This window comes from Bos grunniens, chromosome 10 (genome assembly GCF_055505025.1).
Source record: "Bos grunniens cultivar Pamir isolate PY7600 chromosome 10, Bosgru_T2T1.0, whole genome shotgun sequence".
Taxonomy (NCBI): domain Eukaryota; kingdom Metazoa; phylum Chordata; class Mammalia; order Artiodactyla; family Bovidae; genus Bos; species Bos grunniens.
Window position 1 is genome coordinate 24,829,072 of NC_141174.1, and position 25,082 is coordinate 24,854,153.

At 38.7% G+C, this 25,082-nt stretch overlaps 1 protein-coding gene across 21 annotated transcripts in view; it reads right to left on the reverse strand.

The window, feature by feature from the left end:
• The window catches only part of GPHN (gephyrin), a 535,403-nt gene extending 512,207 nt beyond the window's left edge, over nt 1-23,196 (reverse strand). For 19 of the 21 annotated variants that reach the window (XM_086320195.1, XM_086320194.1, XM_086320189.1 and 16 more), the window contains exon 1: nt 22,751-23,196. In XM_086320195.1, coding sequence (XP_086176321.1) covers nt 22,751-22,814 — 64 coding nt within the window. In that variant the 5' untranslated portion in view covers nt 22,815-23,196. The remainder of the gene's footprint in view (nt 1-22,750) is intronic. The other 2 variants (XM_086320200.1, XM_086320197.1) reach the window with 1 other exon arrangement.
• Nucleotides 23,197-25,082: the final 1,886 nt, after the last annotated feature.

Sequence of the window (25,082 nt, forward strand, 5' to 3'; positions counted from 1 at the left end):
GTCCACCATCTTTGTCTGCAGGCTTTCTAAATGAATTCTATTCCTTGCCCCAACAACTCATCTCTTGAATTATTGGCCTGCTGTGTGGCAAGTAGTATGAGCTTGGACTCAGTAACACTTATATGTGGAATTCAAAACACAACAAATTTGATTGGAAGGTAAACTGATATAGTCACTGTGGAGAACAGTACGGAGACTCTTTAAAAAACTAAAAATAGGACTACTATATGACCCAGCAATCCCAGTCCTGGGTATATACCTGGAAAAAAACATAACTCAAAAAGACAAATGAACCCTAGTGTTCACTGCAGCACTATTTACAATAGTCAGGACATGGAAACAACCTAAATGTCCCTCAACAGAAGAATGGATATAGAAGATGTGTTACATATATACAATGGGGTATTATTGAGCCATGAAGAGAAATGAAATTGTTCCATTTGTAGAAACGTGGACGGACCTAGAGTGAAGTAAGTCAGAAAAACAGTGTATAATATTGTTTATATGTAGACTCAGGAAAATGGTACAGATGAACTTATCTGCAAAGCAGAAATAAAGACACAGATGTACAGAACAGATTGATACCGGGTGGCAAGGGCAGGTGTAGTGGGATAAACTAAGAGATTTTATACACTACTATTTTGGGGGGCTCCAAAATCCCTGCAGATGGTGATTGCAGCCATGAAATTAAAAGATGCCTACTCCTTGGAAGGAAAGTTATGACCCACCTAGATAGCACATTGAAAAGCAGAGACATTACTTTGCTAACAAAAGTCCGTCTAGTCAAGGCTATGGTTTTTCCAGTAGTCATGTATGGATGTGAGAGTTGGACTGTGAAGAAAGCTGAGGGCCGAAGAATTGATGCTTTTGAACTGTGGTATTGGAGAAGACTCTTGAGAGTCCCTTGGACTGCAAGGAGATCCAACCAGTCCATTGTAAAGGAGATGAGTCCTGGGTATTCTTTGGAAGGAGTGATGCTAAAGCTGAAACTGCAGTACTTTGGCCACATCATGCAAAGAGTTGACTCATTAGAAAAGACTCTGATGCTGGGAGGGACTGGGGGCAGGAGGAGAAGGGACGACAGAGGATGAGATGGCTGGATGGCATCACCAACTCTATGGATGTGAGTCTGAGTGAACTCTGGGAGTTGGTGATGGACAGGGAGGCCTGGCGTGCTGCAATTCATGGGGTCACAAAGAGTCGGACACGACTGAGCGAGTGAACTGAACTATGTATAAAACAGGTAACTAACGAGAATCTACTGATTGGCAAGGGAATCCATCCCAATGCTCTGTGGTGACCTAAATGGGAAAGAAAGCCAAAAAAGAGAGGATATATAAGAATGCTCAAACTACCACACAATTGCACTCATCTCACACACTAGGAAAGTAATGCTCAAAATTCTCCAAAGCCAGGCTTCAGCACTACGTGAACCATGAACTTCCAGATGTTCAAGCTGGTTTTAGAAAAGGCAGAGGAACCAGAGATCAAATTGCCAACATCTGCTGGATCATCGAAAAAGCAAGAGAGTTCCAGGAAAACATCTATTTCTGCTTTATTGACTATGCCAAAGCCTTTGACTGTGTGGATCACAAGAAACTGTGGAAAATTCTGAAAGAGATGGGAATACCAGACCACCTGACCTGCCTCTTGAGAAACCTATATGCAGGTCAGGAAGCAACAGTTAGAACTGGACATGGAACAACAGACTGGTTCCAAATAGAAAAAGGAGTTCGTCAAGGCTGAATATTGTCACCCTGCTTATTTAACTTATATGCAGAGTACATCATGAGAAACGCTGGGCTGCAAGAAGCACAAGCTGGAATCAAGATTGCCGGGAGAAATCTCAATAACCTCAGATATGCAGATGACACCACCCTTATGGCAGAAAATGAAGAGGAACTAAAAAGCCTCTTGATGAAAGTGAAAGAGGAGAGTGAAAAAGTTGGCTTAAAGCTCAACATTCAGAAAACGAAGATCATGGCATCTGGTCCCACCACTTCATGGGAAATACATGGGGAAACAGTGGAAATAGTTGGCTGACTTTATTTTCTTGGGCTCCAAAATCACTGCAGATGGTGATTGCAGCCATGAAATTAAAAGACGCTTACTCTTTGGAAGGAAACTTATGACCAACCTAGATAGCATATTCAAAAGCAGAGACATTATTTTGCAAACAAAGGTCTGTCTAGTCAAGGCTATGGTTTTTCCTGTGGTCATGTATGGATGTGAGAGTTCGACTGTGAAGAAAGCTGAGGGCTGAAGAATTGATGCTTTTGAACTGTGGTGTTGGAGAAGACTCTTGAGAGTCCCTTGGACTGCAAGGAGATCTAACCAGTCCATTCTAAAGGAGATCAGCCCTGGGTGTTCTTTGGAAGGAATGATGCTAAAGCTGAAACTCCAATACTTTGGCCACCTCATGCGAAGAGTTGACTCATTGGAAAAGACTCTGATGCTGGGAGGGATTGGGGGCAGGAGGAGAAGGGGACGACAGAGGATGAGATGGCTGGATGTCATCACCAACTCAATGGACATGAGTTTGAGTGAACTCCGGGAGTTGGTGATGGACAGGGAGGCCTGGCGTGCTGCAATTCATGGGGTCACAAAGAGTCAGACACGACTCAGTGACTGAACTGAACAGATGCCTATGTATTGTTGAGTCACTTTGCCATACAGCAGAAACTAACACAACATTAAAAAGCAACTATACTCCAATAAAAATTAATTATAGAAAAACTAGTGAATAAAATAAAACAAACAAAAACAACAGACTCATGGATATAGAGAACCAACTAGTGGTTCCTGGGCGGGGTCGTGGGCGGAGGCATAAGTGAGCAGGAGAGAAAGGGTTATTATGTGATCACATGTGTGTCTAAAACTTCTGAAAACTAGAAAGTGCTACAGAATTTAAAGAACCTTTCATTCAATTAAAAAATTAAATTTTAAAAAAATTTAATGAATAAAAAATAGAAAGCAAATAATTTAGCAAGGCTGCTGTTTAAAAGACCAACATACAAAAATCAATAGTACTTCTATGAATATAAAACAACTGGAAAATGAAATTTAAATAAACAATACTATCCACAACAATATTTTTAAACATTACTCTTTAGTTCCTCCTCACTTTTTGGCATTACAATGGTATCATCTGCATATCTGAGGTTGTTGATATTTCTTCTGGCAACCTTGATTCCAGCTTGAGATTCCTCAGGTCAAGCTGTACATATATTTACATGATGTATGCATCATATAAGTTAAGAAAGCAGGATAACAATATACAGTCTTGACGTACTCCTTTCCCAATTTTGAACCAGTCAGTGTTCCATGTGCAGTACTAACTGTTGCTTCACCTGCATACATGTTTCGCAAGAGGCAGGTAAGGTGGTCTGCAATTCCCATCTCTAAGAATTTTCCAGTTTGTTGTGATCCACACAAAGGTTTTAGTGAAGTCAGTGAAGCACATGTTTCCTGGAATTCCCTTGCTTTCTCCATCATCCAACAGATACTGGCAATTTGATTTCTAGTTCCTCTGCCTTTTCTATATCCATCTTGTGCATCTGGACGTTCTCAGTTCATGTACTACTGAAGCCTAGCTTGAAGGATTTTCAGCATTACTTTGCTAGCATGTGAAATGAGCACAATTGTACAGTAGCTGGAACATTGCCTTTCTTTGGGATTGGAATGAAAAACTGACCTTTTCCAGTCCTGTGGCTATTGATGAGTTTTCCAAATTAGTTGCCATATAGAATGCATCATCTTTCACAGCATTATCTTTTAGGATTTAAAATGGCTCAGCTGGAATTCCATCACTTCCACTAACTTTGTTCGTAGTAATGCTTCCTAAAGCCCAGTTGACTTCACATCACAGGATGTCTGGCTTAGGTGAGTGACCACACCATCGTGGTTATCCGGGTCATTAAGACCTTTTTTGTATAGTTCTGTATATTCTTGCCACCTCTTCTTAATCTCTTCTGCTTTTGTTAGGTCCTTGCTGTTTCTGTCCTTTATTGTGCCCATCTTTGCATGAAATGTTCCCTTGGTATCTCTAATTTTCTTAAAGAGATCTCTAGTCTTTCCCATTCTATTGTTTTCCTCTATTTCTTTGTATTGTTCACTTAAGAAGGCTTTCTTCTCTCTCCTTGATAGTCTCTGGGTTTCCCTGATAGCTCAGTTGGTAAAGAACCCACCTGCAATGCAGGTAGACCCTGGTTTGATTCCTGGATCAGGAAGATCTGCTGGAGAAGGGATAGGCTACCCACTCCAGTATTGTTGGGCTTCCCTTGTGGCTCAGCTGGTCAAGAATCCACCTACAATGCAGAAGACCTGGGTTCAATCCCTGAGTTGCAAAGATCCCCTGGAGAAGGAAAAGGCTACCCACTCCAGTAATCTGGCCTGGAGAATCATGGACTGTATAGTCCCTGGGGTTGCAAAGAGTCGGACACAACTGAGCAACTTTCACTCACTTCACTTATATTCTCTGGAACTTCGCGTTCTATCAGGTATATTTTTCCCTTTCTCCTTTGCTTTCTGCTTCTCTTTTTTTTCCCTCAGCTATTTGTAAGACCTCCTCAGACAACCACTTTGCCTTCTTGCATTTCTTTTTCTTTAGGATGGGTTTAATCACCCCTCCTGTACAGCATTACAATCCTCCACCTACAGTTCTTCAAACACTCAGTCTACCAGATCTAACCCCTTGAATTGATTCATCACCACTAACGTACAACCATAAGGGATTTGATTCAGGTCATACCTGAATGGCCTAGTGGTTTCCCCTACTTTCTTCAATTTAAGCCTGAATTTGGCAATAAGGAGTTCATGATCTGAGCCACAGCCAGCTCCAGGTCTTGTTTTTGCTGACTGTATAGAGCTTCTCCATCTTCGGCTGTAGAGAATATAATCAATCTGATTTCAGTATCGACCATCTGGTGACATCCATGTGCAGCGTCATCTCTTGCATTGTTGTAACAGGGTGTTTGCTATGACCAGTGTGTTCTCTTGGCAAAACTCTGTTAGCCTTTGACTGAGTGAGTGTTAGTTGCATCAGTCATGTCTGACTTTTGCGACCCCATGGACTGTAGCCCACCAGGCTTCTCTGTCCATGGAATTCTCCAGGCCATAATACTGGAGTGGGTAGCCTTTCCCTTCTCCAGGGGATCTTTCCAACCCAGGGATCAAACCCAGGTTTCCTGCATTGTAGGCAGATGCTTTGCCATCTGAGCCACCAGGAAAGCCCCTGTTAGCCTTTGTCCTGCTTCATTTTGTATTTCAAGGCCAAATTCGCCTGTTACTCCAAGTATCTCTTGACCTCCTACTTTTGCATTCCAATCCCCTGTGATGAAAAGCATATCTTTTGTTGGTGTTAGTTCTAGAAGGTCTTATAGGTCTTCACAGAACCATTCAACTTCAGCTTCTTTGGCATTAATGGTTGAGATATAGACTTGGATTACTGTGGTACTGAATGATTTGCCTTGGAAACAAACAGAGAATCATTCTGTTGTTTTTGAGACTGCACTCAAGTACTGCATTTCAGACTCTGCTGCTAACTATGAGAGCTACTCCATTTCTTCTAAGGGATTCTTGCCCACAGATAGCAGATACAATGGTCATGTGAATTAAATACACTCATTCCCATCCATTTTAGTTCACTGATTCCTAAAATGTCAATGTTCACTCTTGCCATCTCCTGCTTGATCACATCCTATTTACCTTGATTCCTGGACCTAACATTCCAGATTTCTATGCGATACTGTTCTTTACAGCATCAGACTTTACTTTCACTACCAGGCTCAGCCACAACTGACTGTAATTTCCACTCTGGCTTAGCCTCTTCATTCTTTCTGGAGCTATTTCTCTACTCTACCCTAGTAGCATATTGGACACTAACTGCGGTGCTTCCCGTGTCATATATCTTTTTTTGCCTTTTCATAGTGTTCATGGGGTTCTCAAGGCAAGATGATTGGAGTGGTTTTCTACTGTCTTCTTCAGTGGACCACTTTCTGACAAAAGAGTATAAAAAGGCAATAAAAGAATGAAAGACTCTATATTGTAACATGCCAATTCTCTGAAAGCTGATCTACAGTTTCAATACAATCCTAGTCATAATAGCTACAGATTTTTAGAATTGTAATCTGTTTCTAAATACATATAATACAAATAATGGAGTACAACCTCCCCCCCAAAATAAAGTTGAAGAAAAACTTTAGAGAATTTATACTACTAGATATCAAGACAGTATAAAGCTATAGTAATTAGGATATGGTAACACTGGTACAAAGACACACAAATAAACCAATGAAACAGAAACACTCTAGGAACAAATCTGTCTGATTTATATCAAAGGTACTCTATAATTTAGTTGGAAAAGGATTTTTTTTTTTTTTTTTTTTACAAAAAATGGTGCTAGATCAACTGGATAATCATATGTTTTAAAAGAAAATTTTGATCTCTGCCTCATGTCATTCATACAAATTAATTTGAAATGTATCAGAACTTCAAGTGAAAGGGAAAGCAATAAAGCTCAAGAATATTTTGGAGAATATTTTGATGATCCTATAGTAGGCAAAGACTTTTTAAATAAGACACAAAAATCCACTAAAGATAAAGTTTAATAAATTAAACTTCATTAATAATAAGAATTTTTATTTATTAAAAGACTCTATTGCTGCTGCTGCTGCTAAGTCGCTTCAGTTGTGTCCAACTCTGTGCAACCCCATAGATGGCAGCCCACCAGGCTCCCCCATCCCTGGGATTCTCCAGGCAAGAACACTGGAGTGGGTTGCCATTTCCTTCTCCAAGGCATGAAAGTGAAAAATGAAAGTGAAGTCGCTCAGTCGTGTCCAACCCTCAGCGACCCCATGGACTGCAGCCTTCCAGGCTCCTCCTTCCTTGGGATTTTCCAGGCAAGGGTACTGGAGTAGGGTGCCATTGCCTTCTCCGAAAAGACTCTATTAAGAGAGTGAAAAGACTAGCCAAAGAGTGGGAGAAGATAATTACTATACATATACCCAGAGTTCCCATATTCAGAATTACAAAGAATTCCTACAAATCTGTAAGACAAAGACAGCCCTATTAAAAATGTTTATTTTTAAAATTAATATATTAAAAAGGGCTCAACATCATTTTTTATTTGGGAAATATAAATTAGAAATCACTACACACTGACCCCAGAATGGTCACAATTGAAAAGACTGACAATAAGAAATTTTGACAAGAATGTAGAGCAATGAAACTTTCCTCCATTACTGGCAGGGACAGAAAAATGGTACATCTTTTGGAAAAACAGTTAACTCAGAAATTCTACACCGAGAATAGAGACAATATATGTATCCAAAAAATTTATATGAGAATATTCATGACAGCTTTATTAACAATAGTAAAAAACTAGAAACAATTCAAATGTCTATAAATAGAAAAATAACAATCCAATTCATTCAGTGGAATACCACATATTAATAAAAAGAATGAATAACTGCTACATACAACAATGAGGATAGTATCATAGACATAATGATGAATGACAGAAGTCATTATATAAAGTTCAAGAACAGGCATAATTAATCCTTTACAATAAAAATGAGAATAGTGATTATTTGAGGGTGGCAGAGGAATTAGATATTAACTAGTAAAAGGCATAGGGCTTCCCTGGTGGCTCAGTGGTAAAGAACCCACCTGCCAATGCAGGAGACTCGGGTTCAATCCTTGGGTCAGGAAGATGCCCTGGAGAAGGAAGTGACAACCTACTCCAGTATTCTTTGGGCTTCACTGATAGCTCAGCTGGTAAAGAATTCACCTGCAATGCAGGAGACCCCGGTTCAATTCTTGGGTCAGGAAGATCCCCTGGAGAGGGCATAATAAAAGGCATGAAGGAAAATTCTGGACTGCTGGAAATGTTCATGGGTGATACTTATAAGGATCTATACATATGAAAAATTCACGATACTGTGTAATTAACATTTGTGCATTTTACTGTATATATATCTCAGATTCTAAAACTTCTACACTACATAATTCAAATAGAATATTTGGGACAAATCTTACTACAAAGGATACACCATATAATTTATTTTAATACCCAAGACTAGGAGTAAAGTAGCCTGGATTTTAGCTCCAACTCTATCATTCAGATGTGTAACGTTAAATAAGTCATTTAACTGCGTCTTAGTTTCTTTATACACTACAGTGGGTTAGTACAGATAATCCTTAAAGTTCTTTCTAAATCCAAAAATCTGAGTCTTTAAGATAAATTGTTTAATTTAAAAATCAAATTTCAAACTACTACAGAGTCACCTAAAGCCCGAATGTAGCAAAACCTAATTAGCTCTTGTAATTCTAACTGAAGCAGGTTAAAAGAAGTACATGCTGCTGTTTATTCTGAATCCTCTATACTTATATTTAAGCTCATTACTTAAGTCAAGACGTTCTGGAGCCACCCCTTCTGGTGTCACCCACGAAACCTGACAGCCAGATTACCTTTCCTTGTTTTCCCAAGGATGGGTTATTCATTCTTCCAGGCCTCACTCAAACACTATCTCCTTTAAAATACCATCCCCTCCTACAGCCACTCAGTCAAAAGTAATTGTTCCTTCCTCTGTGCACCCAGTTTGCTGCTTGAACTTCTATTATAGCTCTTATTTCATTCTGTATTACTGCATTCTGTTCCTTGCATTCTTGTATACAATTACACCCTTTCCAGAAGTATATACTTCCTCAGCTAACTATATCATTCAAATCAAACTCAGAAATCAATGAATAACAGTATAGTAAGATCACCTTCATATCTGATTCTATGTTAATGGTGGCAAAGTGAAACAACAGATACTAAATGCTGCTGTCCCCTACTCAGTGCAAGAAGAAATTACAATGAATATTCAAATACTGAACTAATTCAGCCTGTTCTCCAATAGAACAATGAAATAAACAAAGGCGGATAGGTGAATAAAATAGCAAATCAGGCCTGAAATGGGGAAACAAATTATTTATTAAAATAATCCCCAAATTATCTTATGTCAGGAAATAGTTGATTAGGGAGAAAGCAAGCAAACTACTTAGTGGTTAAATATTTAATATCCCTTTTCTGTTAATTGACCCTACTCCTGTCCATATATTTGGTACAACATAACCTCTATGCTCTGATCACAGATGATTGGTCCAGAACAAAGTTCTTCCTGAAATATTTTAGAAACACAACCAGGAAAATAAAGTCAGTCCTTCTCTGAATGACTGAAATGGGAAGATCTAAACAACACAAGAATAGTCAATGGTAGTGTTTTTTTCCATTATGAAAAAGGTAGAGCTGTGGTAAGACAAAATGGAGCTTACTTTACAGAGTGAAGCAAAAACAAAAAACAGTTGTGAGGACCTTCAAACCCTGGGTCCAAAATTTCTAGCACCACATCCCATGTTTAGGCTCTGTGAAATAAGACACTCCATTATTCTTACAATAAATTTCCCCTTTACTAAAGCTAGTCCATTTGAATTGTCACTTGCAACCAAAACAATCCTGCAATAGACTGTTATTTTGATGATCCCAAATTTATCGTGCTTCCTAGTTTTCCTAGTCTCTTTCTACAGTGACTCCAGGCTGAGCCTCTGACTATGCTGATCAAAAGAATAAGGTTGGAAGTGAGGCTCTGCCAATTTCAAGCCTACCCCTTAATTGTCCTGGCAGCTCTGTTTCTTTCCTTTCACAACGCTTGCTCTTGGAATACTTGTTGGAACTCAGCCGTCACACCATGAGGCTAATGAATCAGACATGTGGAGAAATTCACATGCAGGAGAACCAAGACCCTGGACAACAGTCCCAATCAAGCCTCCAGATGACTGCAGACAGACCAGAGCCCTGACCAATGCCACGTAAAGCAGAACTACTGAGCTAATTCACAGAAATGTGAGAAACATTAAATTGTAGTTTTAAACCACAAAAGTTGTGGTGGTTTACAGGGCAAATAAAGTTTGACTCACATGCAGGTAACTTAAAATTATACTTTCCTAACAGAGACTATGTCTTTCAGCATGGATTGGGAAGCTATAGCGCCTTTGGGCCAACCCTGGACAACCGACTGCTTTTGTAAATAAAGTTTTACTGAAACACAGTCATGCTCATTTATTTACATATTATCTATGGCTACTTTTATACTATGAGGGCAGAGCTAAGTAGCTGTGACATAAATCATATAGCTGGCAGAGCCTAAAATATTTATTATCTGGCCCTTTACGGAAAAAGTTTAGTAAACCCTGTCATGCACTGCTTGGTAAGTGTTTTAATACATAAATGACTAAAACTGTAAACCTACTTTACAACCCACTCCTCATACCTAAAAGATGACACTGTAAACATTCAGTAGCTTTAGCTTAACAAAACACATGGCACGTATTTGCCAAAGGCCGAATGTTTGTGTCCAGCCTTCCAAATTCACATGCTGAAACGGTTCCCCTAGTTAGTGGTGTCTGGATGTGGGGCCTTTGGGAGGTGATTAGGTCATGAAGACCTAGCCCTCATGACTGAGATCAGTACCGTTAAAGAGAGACTCAGAGAGTCCCTCCCCATTTCTGTAGTGTGAGGAAACAGAGAGAAGATGGCTATCTAGGAACCACGAAGTAGGCCCTCGCTGGACACTGAAGCTGATGGTAACTTGATCTTAAACTTCCCAGACTCCACAACTGTAAGAAATAAATTTCTGTTGTTTATAAGCTACCCAGTCTATAGCACTTTGCTATGGCAACCCAAGCAGACTTAAGACAGTTACTGAATTGGACTGCACTGCCTGTTAACAAGTCAGGCTATGGTCAAACTAACAGATTAATTAATAGGAAATGACAGGCCAGGAAAACAACAGTAATAAAATCAAATCTGTAACTATTTAACTAAAGTTCCTACTTATGGGGATAGGAGGGTCCTTATTTCAAGTTTCTCATGTATTAGATAGGACCCACTTCTGAATTGCATTCAAAATCAGAAAGGAATGAATGTTTCATTATGATGCATAATTGGCAATTTTTCAATTAATAATGCTTCATAGACGTGTCTGCAGGAAAAAAATGGAAAATCCAAGTCCAGTATCGACATAATGATTCTCAAACTTTCCTGCCTAAAATCATCTTTGACAATGCTTTAAATTTTATAGATTTTCTTTTGGTATCTAGTACTTTATAAAGTATATTTCACCTTTTATATATAATATTCATTTGTCTTATGTCCCTAGTCAACCCAAACACAGCAAAGTCTAGGCTTTGTTTGGCTCACTGTCCCTGGGGTTTACTATTTTCCTTATATATCAATTAAAACTCTTCTATAAATCAACTATTATCTAATATAAGTAGTTTCATTTTGCTATCACTTTATCATCCTGTATTACTGCCTCACTTAACATTTGACACCACTGTATAACATTTAAAACTCTTCCACCTTCTTAACTACAGTATAGTATCCCATAACTACAATACGAACCTATCTGTATATAGAGGCAGTTTTCTCTACAGATCTTAACAAGCCTTAGAGACTATTAGAAGCAGTTTCCCATATATACTTTAAACCTATGCCTCAAAAATCTCAAATATTTGTCCTTAGTTATCACACTACAAACAGCATCTTCTGACTCTAACACCACCAAAATTAAGCTAGAAAATAAGACTCTAGATCAAGCAAATCCCCAGTATAGTATTGATCTTTAATGATGCTCCTTAAATAAGATAAAACAGAAAAACAGCATGAAAATTAATCATGATTGGATCATATAGCTAAATGTTACACTGTTTGCTTTCTATTATCATATTTGTAATGGTAATTAGACTCAAATTTATTATAATATATAACAAGCATGTAATGATTATTTATTATGTGGGCACACTCACTCAACATTTACACTTATTATTTCACTTACCAAAACAACCCTCTTAGGCAAGCAATGGATTATTCCTCATTTCGTGGGATGAGAAAATTGAAGCTTACAGAAGTAATTCTGAAAACTTCACTTAACTCAGGTATAAACCCAGGCATGAACCTAAAGCATAATACTATTCATTGAAGTTATATGTCTTATTTTTATATAGCTTCATTTTAAACATTTAACAGCAAAATAATCATAGTATTTGTGGGGCTTGCTAATTTTTGCTTTCCAGGTCTCTGGCATATCACTACAATTTAAATTTAAAAGGAAAAAGGTACTATTTCAAAACCTCTTAACCACTATTACCTGCCTAAGCTTGACAGTGTGAATCAGTTGTTATACTTACATGTATATAATTTGTATTCTAAATCTTCAGTGTCTTGCAATATGAACTCTCTGTAGCATGTGACAGTGAATGAAATAAAACTGTATATACTCTGCAATGGAAGTAACAGACATTATTTCCATTTACAGTTGGTATGAATGTCAGTGTCTTTTTCCAGCAGTTTTCCTGTTTGAAGCAGGGAAAGCATTTCAAATAAATAATTTTGCTGTCAGTAACAAACTGTAGATAACGTGACCACTAGCAGTGAGAGTATGGTAAACATGAGGTATGTTCCTGAGATTGAGATTATTAAGATTTTAGAGCTGAAGGAGACTTTAGAAACCATCTCTTCATCTTTATATTTACAGATAATGATACCAAACACTCAATGGAAAAATCCAAAATAGAACTTATTCCAATGTTCCTTCCCCATACAGTAGTAACAGAATCAAGACTGGCTGCTGCTATCATAGATTTTCTGAATAAAATAATACATTCAGCCAATCCTTTAATGTTGAAAGAGTGGGTTGCCATTTCCTTCTCCAGTGCATGAAAGTGAAAAGTGAAAGGGAAGTCACTCTAGTATACTGTTAATCTCCATAAGGAGGGATATATTATACAGCACTTTTCAAATTTATTTAATCACAATAAAAGCTCTTAATATCATACCTATTATAACATTTCCCAAAGAAGTGCTACTAGAACACAACTTAGGAAACACTGGAGTAAAAGAAAACTTTTTTTTCTTTGAAGTAAAAGAAAACTAAAGACTCATAACTGAACAAAACTTTAAATAAAGCAATATAAAAGAGCTGTTGCAAAAACTAGCAAGATCTTACTATTACATGCATGTGCTGTGCTTAGTCGTTCAGTCCTGACTCTTTGTGACACCCCCAAACACCCCCAAACCCCCCATCCACCACTGTCTGTAGCCCTCATGGCCCCTTTGCTCCTTTGTCCATGGGATTTTCTGGGCAAGAATACTGGAGTGGGTTGACATTTCCTCCCTCAGGAGATCTTCCCAACCCAGACATCAAACCCTCATCTCCTGTGTCTCCTGCATTGCAGGCAGATTCTTTACTGCTGAGCAACTCGGGACTTCTAATACATGTATATAATTCAAGAAAGAGTTGTATCTCAAAAGAACTCATAAAGATTAAAAAGATAATACCAAATGAAGGTGAGAATATTCATTACAATTAGTACAAATTTGTCTTCCAAAAAGGGTGTAATTTTTATCAAAATTTTTAAAAGCAGATACTGTTTACCCAAAAATTATATTTACAGTAATGAATCTTACATTAAAAAAAACTCACAAATATGCAATAATAAATGTACCATGTTATCATCTACAGCATTTGACACATGAAAAATTAGAAACCTCTATGTCCATCAATTGAGGACTGATTAAATATAGTGAAACCTATGATGATATATAACAAACATTAAAAAGAAAGATGTGCATCTCTATGAACTATTAAATGCCAAGGAATATACTGTAGTGGTTAAGAGCTTTACTCTAGGAACAGCCTCTGTGTGTGTGCTTAGTCACTCAGTCGTGTCTGATTCTTTGTGACCCCATGGACTACAGTCCACCAGGTTCCTCTGTCCACGGAGTTTCCCAGGCAAGAATACTGCAGTGGGTAGCCATTCGCTTCCCCAGAGATCTTCCTGATCCAGGGATCGAACCCGGATCTCCCGCACTGCAGACAGATTCTTTACTGTCCGAGCTGCCAGGGAAGCCCTAGGAACAGTTCAACTCAGTTTGGCCTTTTCTCAACGTGGCCTCTTATTACAGTAATTTGAGCAAATTACTTAATCTCTCTCTGCTACAATTTCTTCTAATGTAAAATGGCAATATTGATACTATGATGAGGATTAAATAAATTAATAGGTTCTATGGCAGGCTCTAGAAAATTATCTCATACTTGGTAACTCTCAATTAACCCTGTATTATTGTTTCCAGTAACATGAAAAGTTGTCCAAACTGTGATGAAAAAAGAGGAAGGTACAGAATACATACGAGTGAAGATCACAAACTCAAACATTTACCAGGCAAGGCAGGTAACAAACAGGTTAAGTGGGAATTGTGGGAAACTGGAGAATACATGCCCTATCTCAAGAGGACAGCTACTCTACTACTGTCCTATGGGAAGAGATTAGAGCATTGCTGATCTTAAAAAACTAAAAATACAGGTTAATATAAAATGTCTTTTGTAATATTAGCAAGATAATTTTTTGTAAAGACACAGTATCGGCCTAATGAAACGTTGTACTGGTTAGTTACGATCCATAGCCTACCACTGACTGCAGATGAGAAGCTAGAAGTAGGGAAGGGGGCAAGTGTGTAAAGTCACAGCAGAAAAGAAAACACTACAGAGAACTATAGTACCATACACCACAATAAAAGGAATTCAGAATAGAATACAGAAATATAGTTGCTCAGAGTATAGTCGGGCCTGTCCTTGAATTCTGGCAGGGCCACAGGTGCAACCTTAAGCAAGTTATCTCACCTCTATTTCTCAGGCAGAATAAAAAGGAATAATGTATTTCCTTATAAAGACTATAAAGAGTAAATAACATGTGCTAAGTGCTAAGCACAAACAGGACATATTTATGCCATATAACTATGTATGTGTATATATATATAAACTCGACAGGTGTTAGCTATAATTACTTAAACCTGATTAAATAAGATAATTAAATTATGTTCAATACTTTCGACCTTAGAAAGCAGAAAATATGTAATGGTTTAAAAATTTGTATCAAAAATGGTTTAACGTGCAACAGTTTTGGTGCTTATACTTATCCACATCAAATAAAATACAGAAGCACTTTATTCCTCGAAATGCAACATAAATGCAACATGATTTCTCAGAATCTAACTTGACTAAATTGTGTGTTCCTGTTGGTACTAAAATATAATCTCCAAGAGGATGACTATGTCTGTCTTACTCACTGTGGTATCCCTCACTGTAGCACAGAGCCAAGCACATAGTAGGTACTGAGTATTGGATACATTGTTTTCTGTCTCCCTCACAGTAACTGGATAAGCTAAGCATAATTTCTCCCATTCAAAGCTAAGGAAATTAAGGTAAAATGCAGTTGTCTTGAAAGTGGTAAAAGATGTAGAACTTGTGACTGCTATTTTATGCTTTTTTGTCTATCAGAATTAACTTTCAAAATAACAGCATTTTCAGAATCTTTCATCTATAATTTCAATTTTTAATTTTTTAAAATAACAGTTTAAAAAACCACTCTAAAATAACTCTTACACAGATTATGCCCATCAACTTAATTATATAAAAATCAGAAAATGTATTAACACATAAGAAAAAATAAAACTATATAAATAATATATTAAATTTTATAGTATGAAGTATCTCAAATACACATCATTGATATCATCCTGTCAACAGTAATAAATGTATGGAAAAATACTAAACCCCACTCCACTTACCCTAAACTATCTTTTTAGTAATAATAGTGAAGTTCTTGTTTATCTAAACGTTGCTGAGCTACTGTTTCCTAAACTACTAAGTGTCACACCATCTAGTTTTTCTTTTTTAACATCATTGGTACTTCATTAATATTAATGAAATACTTCATTAATAGATCCTATAACAAAAGGGCAAAGAAGTGAAGAACACAATCACCTGTTTCAAAACCTGAAAAATCTACTTTAAATAAGATGTTTATACATGAAGCTATTAGCAAATTGCACCAAAATAGCATATGAAGAGGAAAGAAGATTATTGAGTATACAATTAACACTTGAAAAATAACAGTTTGAACTGCACCAATCCACTTACACCTAGGATTTTTTTTTTTTTTGCGTAAGTACTGTAGTACTACAAGATCCAAGGTTGGTTCAATCGACAGAACCTTGGATAGGGGAGAATCAGAGAAGACAGACTACAAAGCTTACCGGTTGTGGACTGTGGGGGAAGTAGGGGCAAGTGATGGTATCCCTACTCACCCCTTCCACATTTTTAAAGAGTTGACTGTATAATCCAAGTTAGACATATATGGTAGAATTTTCACATACATTATCTCAGTTCTTAACAACCCTGTGAAGTAAGCATCACTACATTCATTCTGGAGAAGGAAACTGAAATTCAGAGAGGTAAAATGAGCTTCCCAAAATAAAGGGCAAATCAGAGTTTGAAATACAAGTCTGACTCCAAAGTCTTTTTTTTTTTCTTTAAACTACATCTTGCAGCCTCCCACATGTACATGATTATAGGGTATAGCAACATTTATAAACATTACAAGAAAACAAAGACATCATCATAGAGAATAATTCCTAGGAAAGATTCTGTTGAGGAAATGAAGTGTGAGCTGAGTCTGAAACTAAATGTAAAACTGAAACCACTGTTAATTTTGTGAGTGATACCACAAAAACCTCTAAAAGAAAAAAAATCTAAATATTTTCCCTTAGGCTTATACTGACAATGTAATCACTGAATTTTTTTCATCTTTTCTTCCATTTCTTATTCTCTTGTATTTTCAATATATAATCTACCCCTCCCCCATGATGATTCTAATTAAAAAGACAAAAAACAAAAAACAAAAAAACTAAGCTTGCTATCCAACATTTCTCTTTCCAGCTAGTCAAGATACTAAAGGATAGAAACATATATTGCCATAAGAGCCTCTTTCATGTTAATAGTGAGAAAAGCTGAGAGAACTTCACTGGCCAGACTAACATTAGATAATGAGTCTTCTAGAGTTCTTGCTATGGCCCCACGCTCCTTAATTTTTCCTCACCAAGGCACCAATAACAGAAAAACAATGAGGTCTGGAATTATATAATAGGTTCACTTGAAATTTCTTTGAAGTTTAATTTTATCTAAAAGCTCCTTCAAAATTCTACATTCATGCCTGATTTACTCATGCTTACTGTAGTATTAAAATGGTTTAAATACTACATTCTAAAATTGATATTTTAGATGAATTTTGATCTAAAAATTTATATTTCAGGAAATCGATATTTCAGGAATTATGTTTGTTTCCATAGCTTAGATTCTAAGGCTTAGAATCACTAGAGTATCCGTGTTCAATGTCATGTGTCCCAACTTGGAGAAACAGGCCACAAATTGTGTAATGCTCCTTTCACATTTCCTTGCTCCTTTATTTCTCAAATGAGGACATTTTTTAAAGCATAGTAAATTTAACTCCATTTTTTTCAAAATGTATACTTACTGGCAAAACTGTTGTAAAAGTTGTTGCAGTTGTTTAATTACAACATCTTCAAGCAGTTCTACATACTCAGTTTAAACTGATTAAGTACAAATTCACTTATAAACTCATTAAACCACCTGGATGGAATCTCTACATCACAATTACTCATTAGACATTTGCTCTTCCGAGAGGTCACTCAAAAATTAAGTAACGTTGCATGCTATTCATATTAACAACAGATCCAATTACTTTTAAACAAGTTAAATAATCTGTTTTTCTTCTCTACCTAGATGTGAAGGAAGATATCCCTTGTGGTTTCATTATTTGCTTTCTCAGGATTTCCTTATTTTAACATCTCAAATTCCAAATAAGCTTAGTTTTTCAATCTTATTTACAATTGCCAAGTATAAACTTTATCTATTTTACTATTTCAAAAAAGCACCCCATTCACCTTAACCAGGAATCTATCACCAGTAAGAGAAAAACTGATTCATTCATCATTTTCTCCCCAATAACAGGCTGCTGATTCTCCACCACATACCCCAGTTAAAGTCAAATAATCATAAGTATCTTTAATACAGTTAAAACTCTTAACTAAGTTTGTGTACTACTAGTTTATAAAGTCTTTGATCAAAGGTAATAGTATTAAATGCATTCAACAGTATCTAATGTAATGATTTCTTAATCATTAATACATTGCTTCCAATCAGAAATTCATGAAGGAATGACCTAGTTTGAGAAATAAGCTTCTTTTTAATAAGTCATATAGATCAACATTGGTATGCTTGACAGTACACACAATTCCATTTTGTAGGATACAGATTTTGTTTGTGCTAGTGATTTGCCTTACTTAATGACAGCATTTATTCTCAAAAGATATATTTATATATCTTTATCAATAAATGGGCTTTTCAGAAAATAATAATGACACACATAATATACAAAGATAGGCATGAGGAATGAAATAAATGAACGAACAATTCCAGAGTCATATGATTATTAAATCCTTGGCTTAGAACTGGTTTTCTTAATATGTTGATTTTAGTTATAAATGACTGAAATACTCCCTAAATGTAACTAATATTTTAGTTTCTAGTTTATAATTAGTCTTTCATCTAATCTCTATTATCTAGTCTTATATATGTCTAATATCCCTTACTGAGTACAAATCTACAACTTAGTGCAATAAAATGTATATTATTAGAGCAAAACCATGATTTTAAAATCCCCTTTCCTAAGTATTTGCCTCTTTTTCTCATCCATGTCACTATCAGTGAAAATTTAAGTAATGGATTATTATCTTTAGCTAAGTGCTCTGGCATACCAAACATCAGCAGTGGCTAGCTAATATGATATTAAACAGCCAATGGAGCATAATCTATTCCTGTATCACAAACATATATGTACTCTATTTTCCTGACGTTTCCATGGAGCTTATAGAGGTAGAAGTAGTCTACTTCCCTAATAAACAGCTTCTTCAGAAATAGGGGGAGAAAGGTGAAAAGTGACACATTTGATATAGTGAACCTGCTGTGTAATTGTTAAGACTGAAAGTATAATTACTACTGAAGTTGTAAAAAAAGAAAAAAGAAAAATTCTTACATCTGTCCTACATCTCATTTCTGGTCTCAAAGCAACAGATACTTGTTTACTTGCCTCATGTTATTCATCATCACACTGCCTTTAGTCTTAGAGAACATCAGAAATTGATATATTAAATACTAGATCTCAGATTACTAAAGATCATATAACTTTCATTTCTAACAAATCAACATAAAAAGTTACTAATAAAGATACTGTTTTCGCAGATGGACAATAATCTTCAACATAAAATGTTTCCATGATAACCTATGTAAATGTTCCCTTTTTCCTGACCAAAAAAATAATGTAACTAAAATATCCATGTTATATTAATTATCATACTGATTTCCAAGTTCTGAATGATTCAAGATAGTGATACAAAAAAGAAATACCTTTGCTAAATATTTTCCGACTATATTCCTTCAAAATTCTAACAGTTAATCGATTTGATAGTTTCAATAGCTGCGTACCATATTTCCCAAATTTAATCTCAGGACAGGATTACAAAAACATCTAGAAAATGAAAAGTTTCAAAATAGTACAAAAATTATCTTTCAAGAGATTATCAAAGATGTCACAAAGAAGTCAATTAAAGGTTTTAGAAATGACAACACAATTCACCAAAATACTAACATATTGTAAAATGTGTGTATTTCCTCTAAAATATGTAAAACCTCTCTAAAACAGACTTAGATAAATTACTTAAAATCACTATTATGAAACACGAAGAGGACATTTTATAAAACAAGCCCTCCACCTTTAAGAGAGCCACAAATTATAACTCAAGAAACATGGTTTCAAGTGTGGCCTCAATTCAATTTTCTTAAGTGTGATATCATAGTATCTGCTTAAGTTCAGTAAAGAATAATTTTACATAGTAAAATTCCAATACTTGGAAGTTACACAAGACAAAATTGTGCAAAATGGTTTTATTTTTGTAGGTTTTCATTGTGTGTGGCATGTTAAGATCATAAATATTAAGCTATTTGTAGTAAAATCCACTATTCACAAACAGAGCGGGTGCTGTTCCTCTGATTCTTCTCCATGTTTCCAGGCTCTAACATAGCAGACAATATTTGTTTCAATAATTTTAAGCAAAAATCTCTCCGAATTATTTCTGACTTCAAATACTCATTTTATCACCAAATTCTACTGTCTTGTTACCATTTCTCCCAAATGTGCACCTTCCTTTTCACTCCTTCAGCTATATCCTTATTCCTGACCCTACACTTTTCCCCCTAAACTACTGTACTTCATTTTCATGAGATAGTTTGACAGTCTACTGTCTTTAATTCCACTGCCAAAGTTATCTTCTCTCATTGACATTCTGCTTGTGCCACCTACCTATCCTACCTAGGCATTCCAGGGCCTTTGCATTACATTTTTATTCTGCTCAAGAGCCTCAACCTCAGCAACATATTCATTTATAAGGCTGCCACTGAACTGACTTTCAACTCCCCTTAAAAATGTCAGTTTCTTCTTACCACTGATAAACATAACAAATTCTCTCTTTAAGTAATCACATTTGCTCCTAATCCATCTGAGTAACGAATACCTTTTACATTTAGTTTTCAATCACACAAGTAATTTATTTAGACAATTTCAGCACAGTAATTACATACAAAGCTTATTTGTTTGTATATCAATGTCATCCCTATTGGACTGCAGAGACACAGATAAAGGCTGCACCTTTCAAAGCATTCTGTACAACAGCTATCTACTATGTCACTTGACTCAGGTAAGCTGATTCACTAAATAAAACTATCAGAGAAAGCTTAAATAAACAATAAAAAAAGTTTTTAAAAAAAATCTCTATGGTTTAACTTGAAAGCATTTATGACCTTTCATTTCCGTGGACAGCTGACACACTTTGGTTTCTATTAAGCTTTACTCTCACTACTCTATTAATTTTAAATTCTAAAGTGAGAGTTGAGGGCTGATATACGGTATACAATTTTACACCCCGCAAAAAGACTCTAAAAATCAGCAATGTCAACGCCAAGATTTCTGAGTTACAACTGAATCTTCACACAAAGCAAGAGCTTCAGCACCAAAAGAAGCGAACAGCGCATCTTCGAATAGTGGGGGTGGGGGGTGGTTTCCCTTCCCTGCAACAGATTCAGACTAGTTTCACTATCGCTGCTGCTGCTAAGTCGCTTCAGTCGTGTCCGACTCTGTGCGACCCCATAGACCGCAGCCCACCAGGCTCCGCCGTCCCTGGGATTCTCCAGGCAAGAACACTGGAGTGGGTTGCCATTTCCTTCTCCAATGCATGAAAGTGAAAAGTGAAAGTGAAGTCGCTTACTATAGCAAGAGCTTTCAATTAGGAAAATTCAATAAATTACCATTAACATCTGGAAACAATATCAGAGAAAGACGACCCAGTTAGTTAAAAGAGAACAAGGGGTACCACGAATATCTTCATAAAACTCAGCAGCCAATTAAGCTTTGCATTCTTTATCTTATCAACAGATTTTTCTCTGCCTAATAATAATAATAAAGCAAGTCTCATTCAATTTAGTCCCTTCTCGAGCACCGTCTCAACCTGTCAGAATTTGACAAGGGGGAAAAAAAAAAAAAAGACGTGTGTGTGTGTGTGTGTGTGGTGGGGCGGAGGGAAGGAGAGGGGGGAGAACACGAGGATTCCCGTCTACATCGCTTCTTTTTCCAAAATCAGTTAAGTCTTGGATTTCCTTCCCTCCGAACTAAGCTCTCAGGTTCCAAATATAGTTCTTTAACCCCCACCTCGCCACTCAATTACATAGAAACCTTACCAACTACAGAACCACAGCAGAAACCCCTACAAATCGGCTCGCTATTCATCTCAGAAGTCATGCCCTGCAGCAACTGCCTGTCGCCGAACTGAGGGATATTACCCAAATACAACGCAACGGAATCAGACATGCAGAGCACACACGGCTTCCGCGAGGGAGGGAAACGCGACCCGAGAAAAGTGCGCTCCTCACAAGCCTCGGGAGGGTGGGGGGAGGTCCCAGAAGGGAGGGGGACAGAAGAGCCCGAGTAGGGGAATCCTTCCCTCTCAAGTAGAAAGGCTGGATCCCCAGTCGCAGGCTACAGCCTTCCCTCTAAGAAAACGAAGAGGTGGGCAGAGGGCCCTCCACTTGGGAAGGCAGAATGCAAACACTTTCCGAGGTCCGGGTGGAAGCCGATCCCCACCTCCCGGGGTGGGGAACGAAGAGTGTCCCATGGGTGGCAAAGGGGATTCCCGGATCGCGAGGGGCAGCCTGAGACCGAGCAGAGTTTCGCCTAAAGAACATCCATGTCGTCTGTGGCTGGTGCCCCGCGAAAGCACTGCTAGGGCAGCGCGGGGCCGCCCAAGTAGGGGGAAGGGAAAAGAGGGAGGGGGTGGAAAAGGGATTTCCCCCCTCTCTGGGACAAGCAGTAGCCGAGGGAGCGCGCGGGCCAGCCGAGAGCGGCATGCTTCAGACTGCGGAGCCGGGATCCCGTCGCCTGCCAGGAGCCCCGCAGCGCCCGCCGCACCGGCCCCTCGGTCCCCAGGGGCCCAGGACTTCGGCTGCGAAGGCACTGGGGCCTGACATCGACGGGATCGGCCCAGCTCCCGGGGGACCCCGCGGGAACACCCCAGCCTCCCAGCACCTTTCGGCGGTTGTAAAATCGTCCGCCCCCCTCCCCCGGTCCCCTTCTTCTGCCTTCCCTTCTCCCGAGGCCGCAGAGAAGGGTCATCACAGGCAAGAAGCCTGAGGCAAGCCGGGGACAGCGGCCGCGGCGGTCCTGGACCTCCTCCCCCGGTTACCTGTGAGGACTCCAACCCGGATTTGGTGGTCGTGGTTAGTGAGGATCATTCCCTCGGTCGCCATGTTTCCCAGCGCAGTCACCGCACTGACAGGAGCCGGGAGAAACCAGAGCCCGGAGCGCGCGGGCCGGGAGCGCGCTCGCTTTGGAGAGCTCGAGAGCGAGAGCGCCCGGGGAGCGCGAGCCGAGCAGGGAAGGAGGGGGAGGCGGCCGAGTGCTCCGCGGCCTGCGAGAGTGAGAGGCCGGGCCCCGAGCGCGCGAGTCCGCTGGGGGATGGGGGGCGGAGTCAGGGCGCGGGACCCCGACTTCGGGTCGCAGGCGAAGAGCTGCGGGTGGGGGACGCGGTGGCTGCCCAGGGAGACCGCGCGGAGGCGTAGGAGCGAGGCGGAAGAGACTCGTGCCGCTCTGCAGAGCGCCAGACCCAGCGCGGCTAGCCGGCAGGAGACTGAGGGGAAAGGAGAGCACAAGCTCCCGAGATTGCGGGGGTGGACTCGGGCCAGGGGCGGAGCTACACCGCGAATCGTGGAACTCGTGGAGAGTGAGGGGAGGAGTGAGAGCTCGGTTGCGAAGTGCTGGGAGCGGGAAGGAGCCGGCCCAGCCCAAACTGGACCGGGGAACGCTCCTGGGCGCGCGAGTAGCGCCGGATTGGCTAGGAGAACGCGGAGCGAGTGCGCGCGAGACACGAACGCAGGTTCCGCCGAGCCCCAGACAGAAGCAATCCCCTGCCGAGCCCGGCTCCTGGTCGTTTGTCAGCGACTCCGGCAGGCTTTTGGGGCTACCGAGCCCGCTTTCCCGAAGGAGAAAGAGAAAGGGCTCCAGGGAGCCTGGAGGTGCCTTAGAAAGCTGCGTGAGTGGCACAACCGCCAATTACTGTGACAGCCCGCGGTGAGCGAGGGAGGAGGTATCCTATCGTGCCTCATCTTCCCGCTTGCTTTTTTAGTCGACTCGACCTGCCGGAGGATTTCCCAACTCCAAGGCTGTACCTACAGAAGGATCCTCACTAGCGAAGCTTAGGAGCCTGCGGCAGAGCCCCTTGAGAAAGAACAGGCTTCTGCTCCTCGCGCTGTCCCAGGGTTTTGTGGCTTCAGGCTTCTTCGCTAGAGGCTCTGCGTTTAGTTGAAAAACACCAATCTTAGACAATGAGATTAGAGAATGTTTTTCCCACCTGAGCTACAATCACAAAGCTGGAAATAGAACCCCGGTGGTGGCAATTTTCATTTCAGTATTTGTGGGATGTGAAATTACCATGAAAATAGCTTTTGTTGACACTTATCTTCATGTGTCTTTCATGAAGTGTTATTAATCACCTGTGGCTATTTCACATCGGTTTCTTAGTTCTTTCTAGCCCTTTCAACTTCTGAATAAAACATGTACACCCGTGTATGTATAATTTTTCTTCTCAACAATAGTAAAACTGGGAAGCATAAAAAATGAAATATGTCCCCAAAAAGTATAATTATCATTTGTACACAATGAACATCTCAATTTGATGGTTATATGAGTTTTATTATGCCAACTGGAACGTGGGCTAATCTCTAACTGAAGATTCATATTACGTATTTCATTTTAAATAATGGGAGTACATAGGAGATGATGGGTGGAATTGAAGTAGAATAAAATTAACTAGCAAAATTACTTTTGAGTATGTATTGCTAATATTTTTGACAGGATTTAAAAATGAAGCCAGATTATGATCCCACTTCCTATAATAATCTATCACCATAGAGCCTGGGAGCTTGTGGATTCTGAACCAGTTTAAATGAGAGGTATATATGGGAAGTATGTTTACTTTATTTCAAACAAAGATAAGCAAATGTTGGTTACTTTACCTTTCTATCTTTATTCCCTCTAAGGGCCAATAGCCTGAAATGATTTTAAAATGTCTTGTATTTTTAGAGAAATTCTAATTCTGCCCACTATAGATTCTGTAACCTTAAATAAATTGGGGCCTTTTTCTACATCCTTTAAATAAATTGGTAGATAAGCACCCTTTCAATTTAGAGTATTCTGTTATTATTCATGGAAAGAAGCTGGCAATTTTGTTTCACAGATAACAGAAAACAAGAGACTATAAAAGCAGTGATGGTGAAATTCATTAAAATTTAATTGGGAAGGGTGAAGATGAATTAAGCCTTTAAAGTATATGGAGGTTTGTTTGTTAAAACTACTAAAATTGTTGAAAAGTAATGTTAGAATAAAATGGACAATTATAACAGATGCTTGTCTTTCAACAATTTTCCTCAAGTGTATTCATCTCTGCTGAATTTAGGAATCTGTAAAAAAAATTTATGCACACAACAAAATTTACACAGGAAAAGTCCAGGGACTTTACT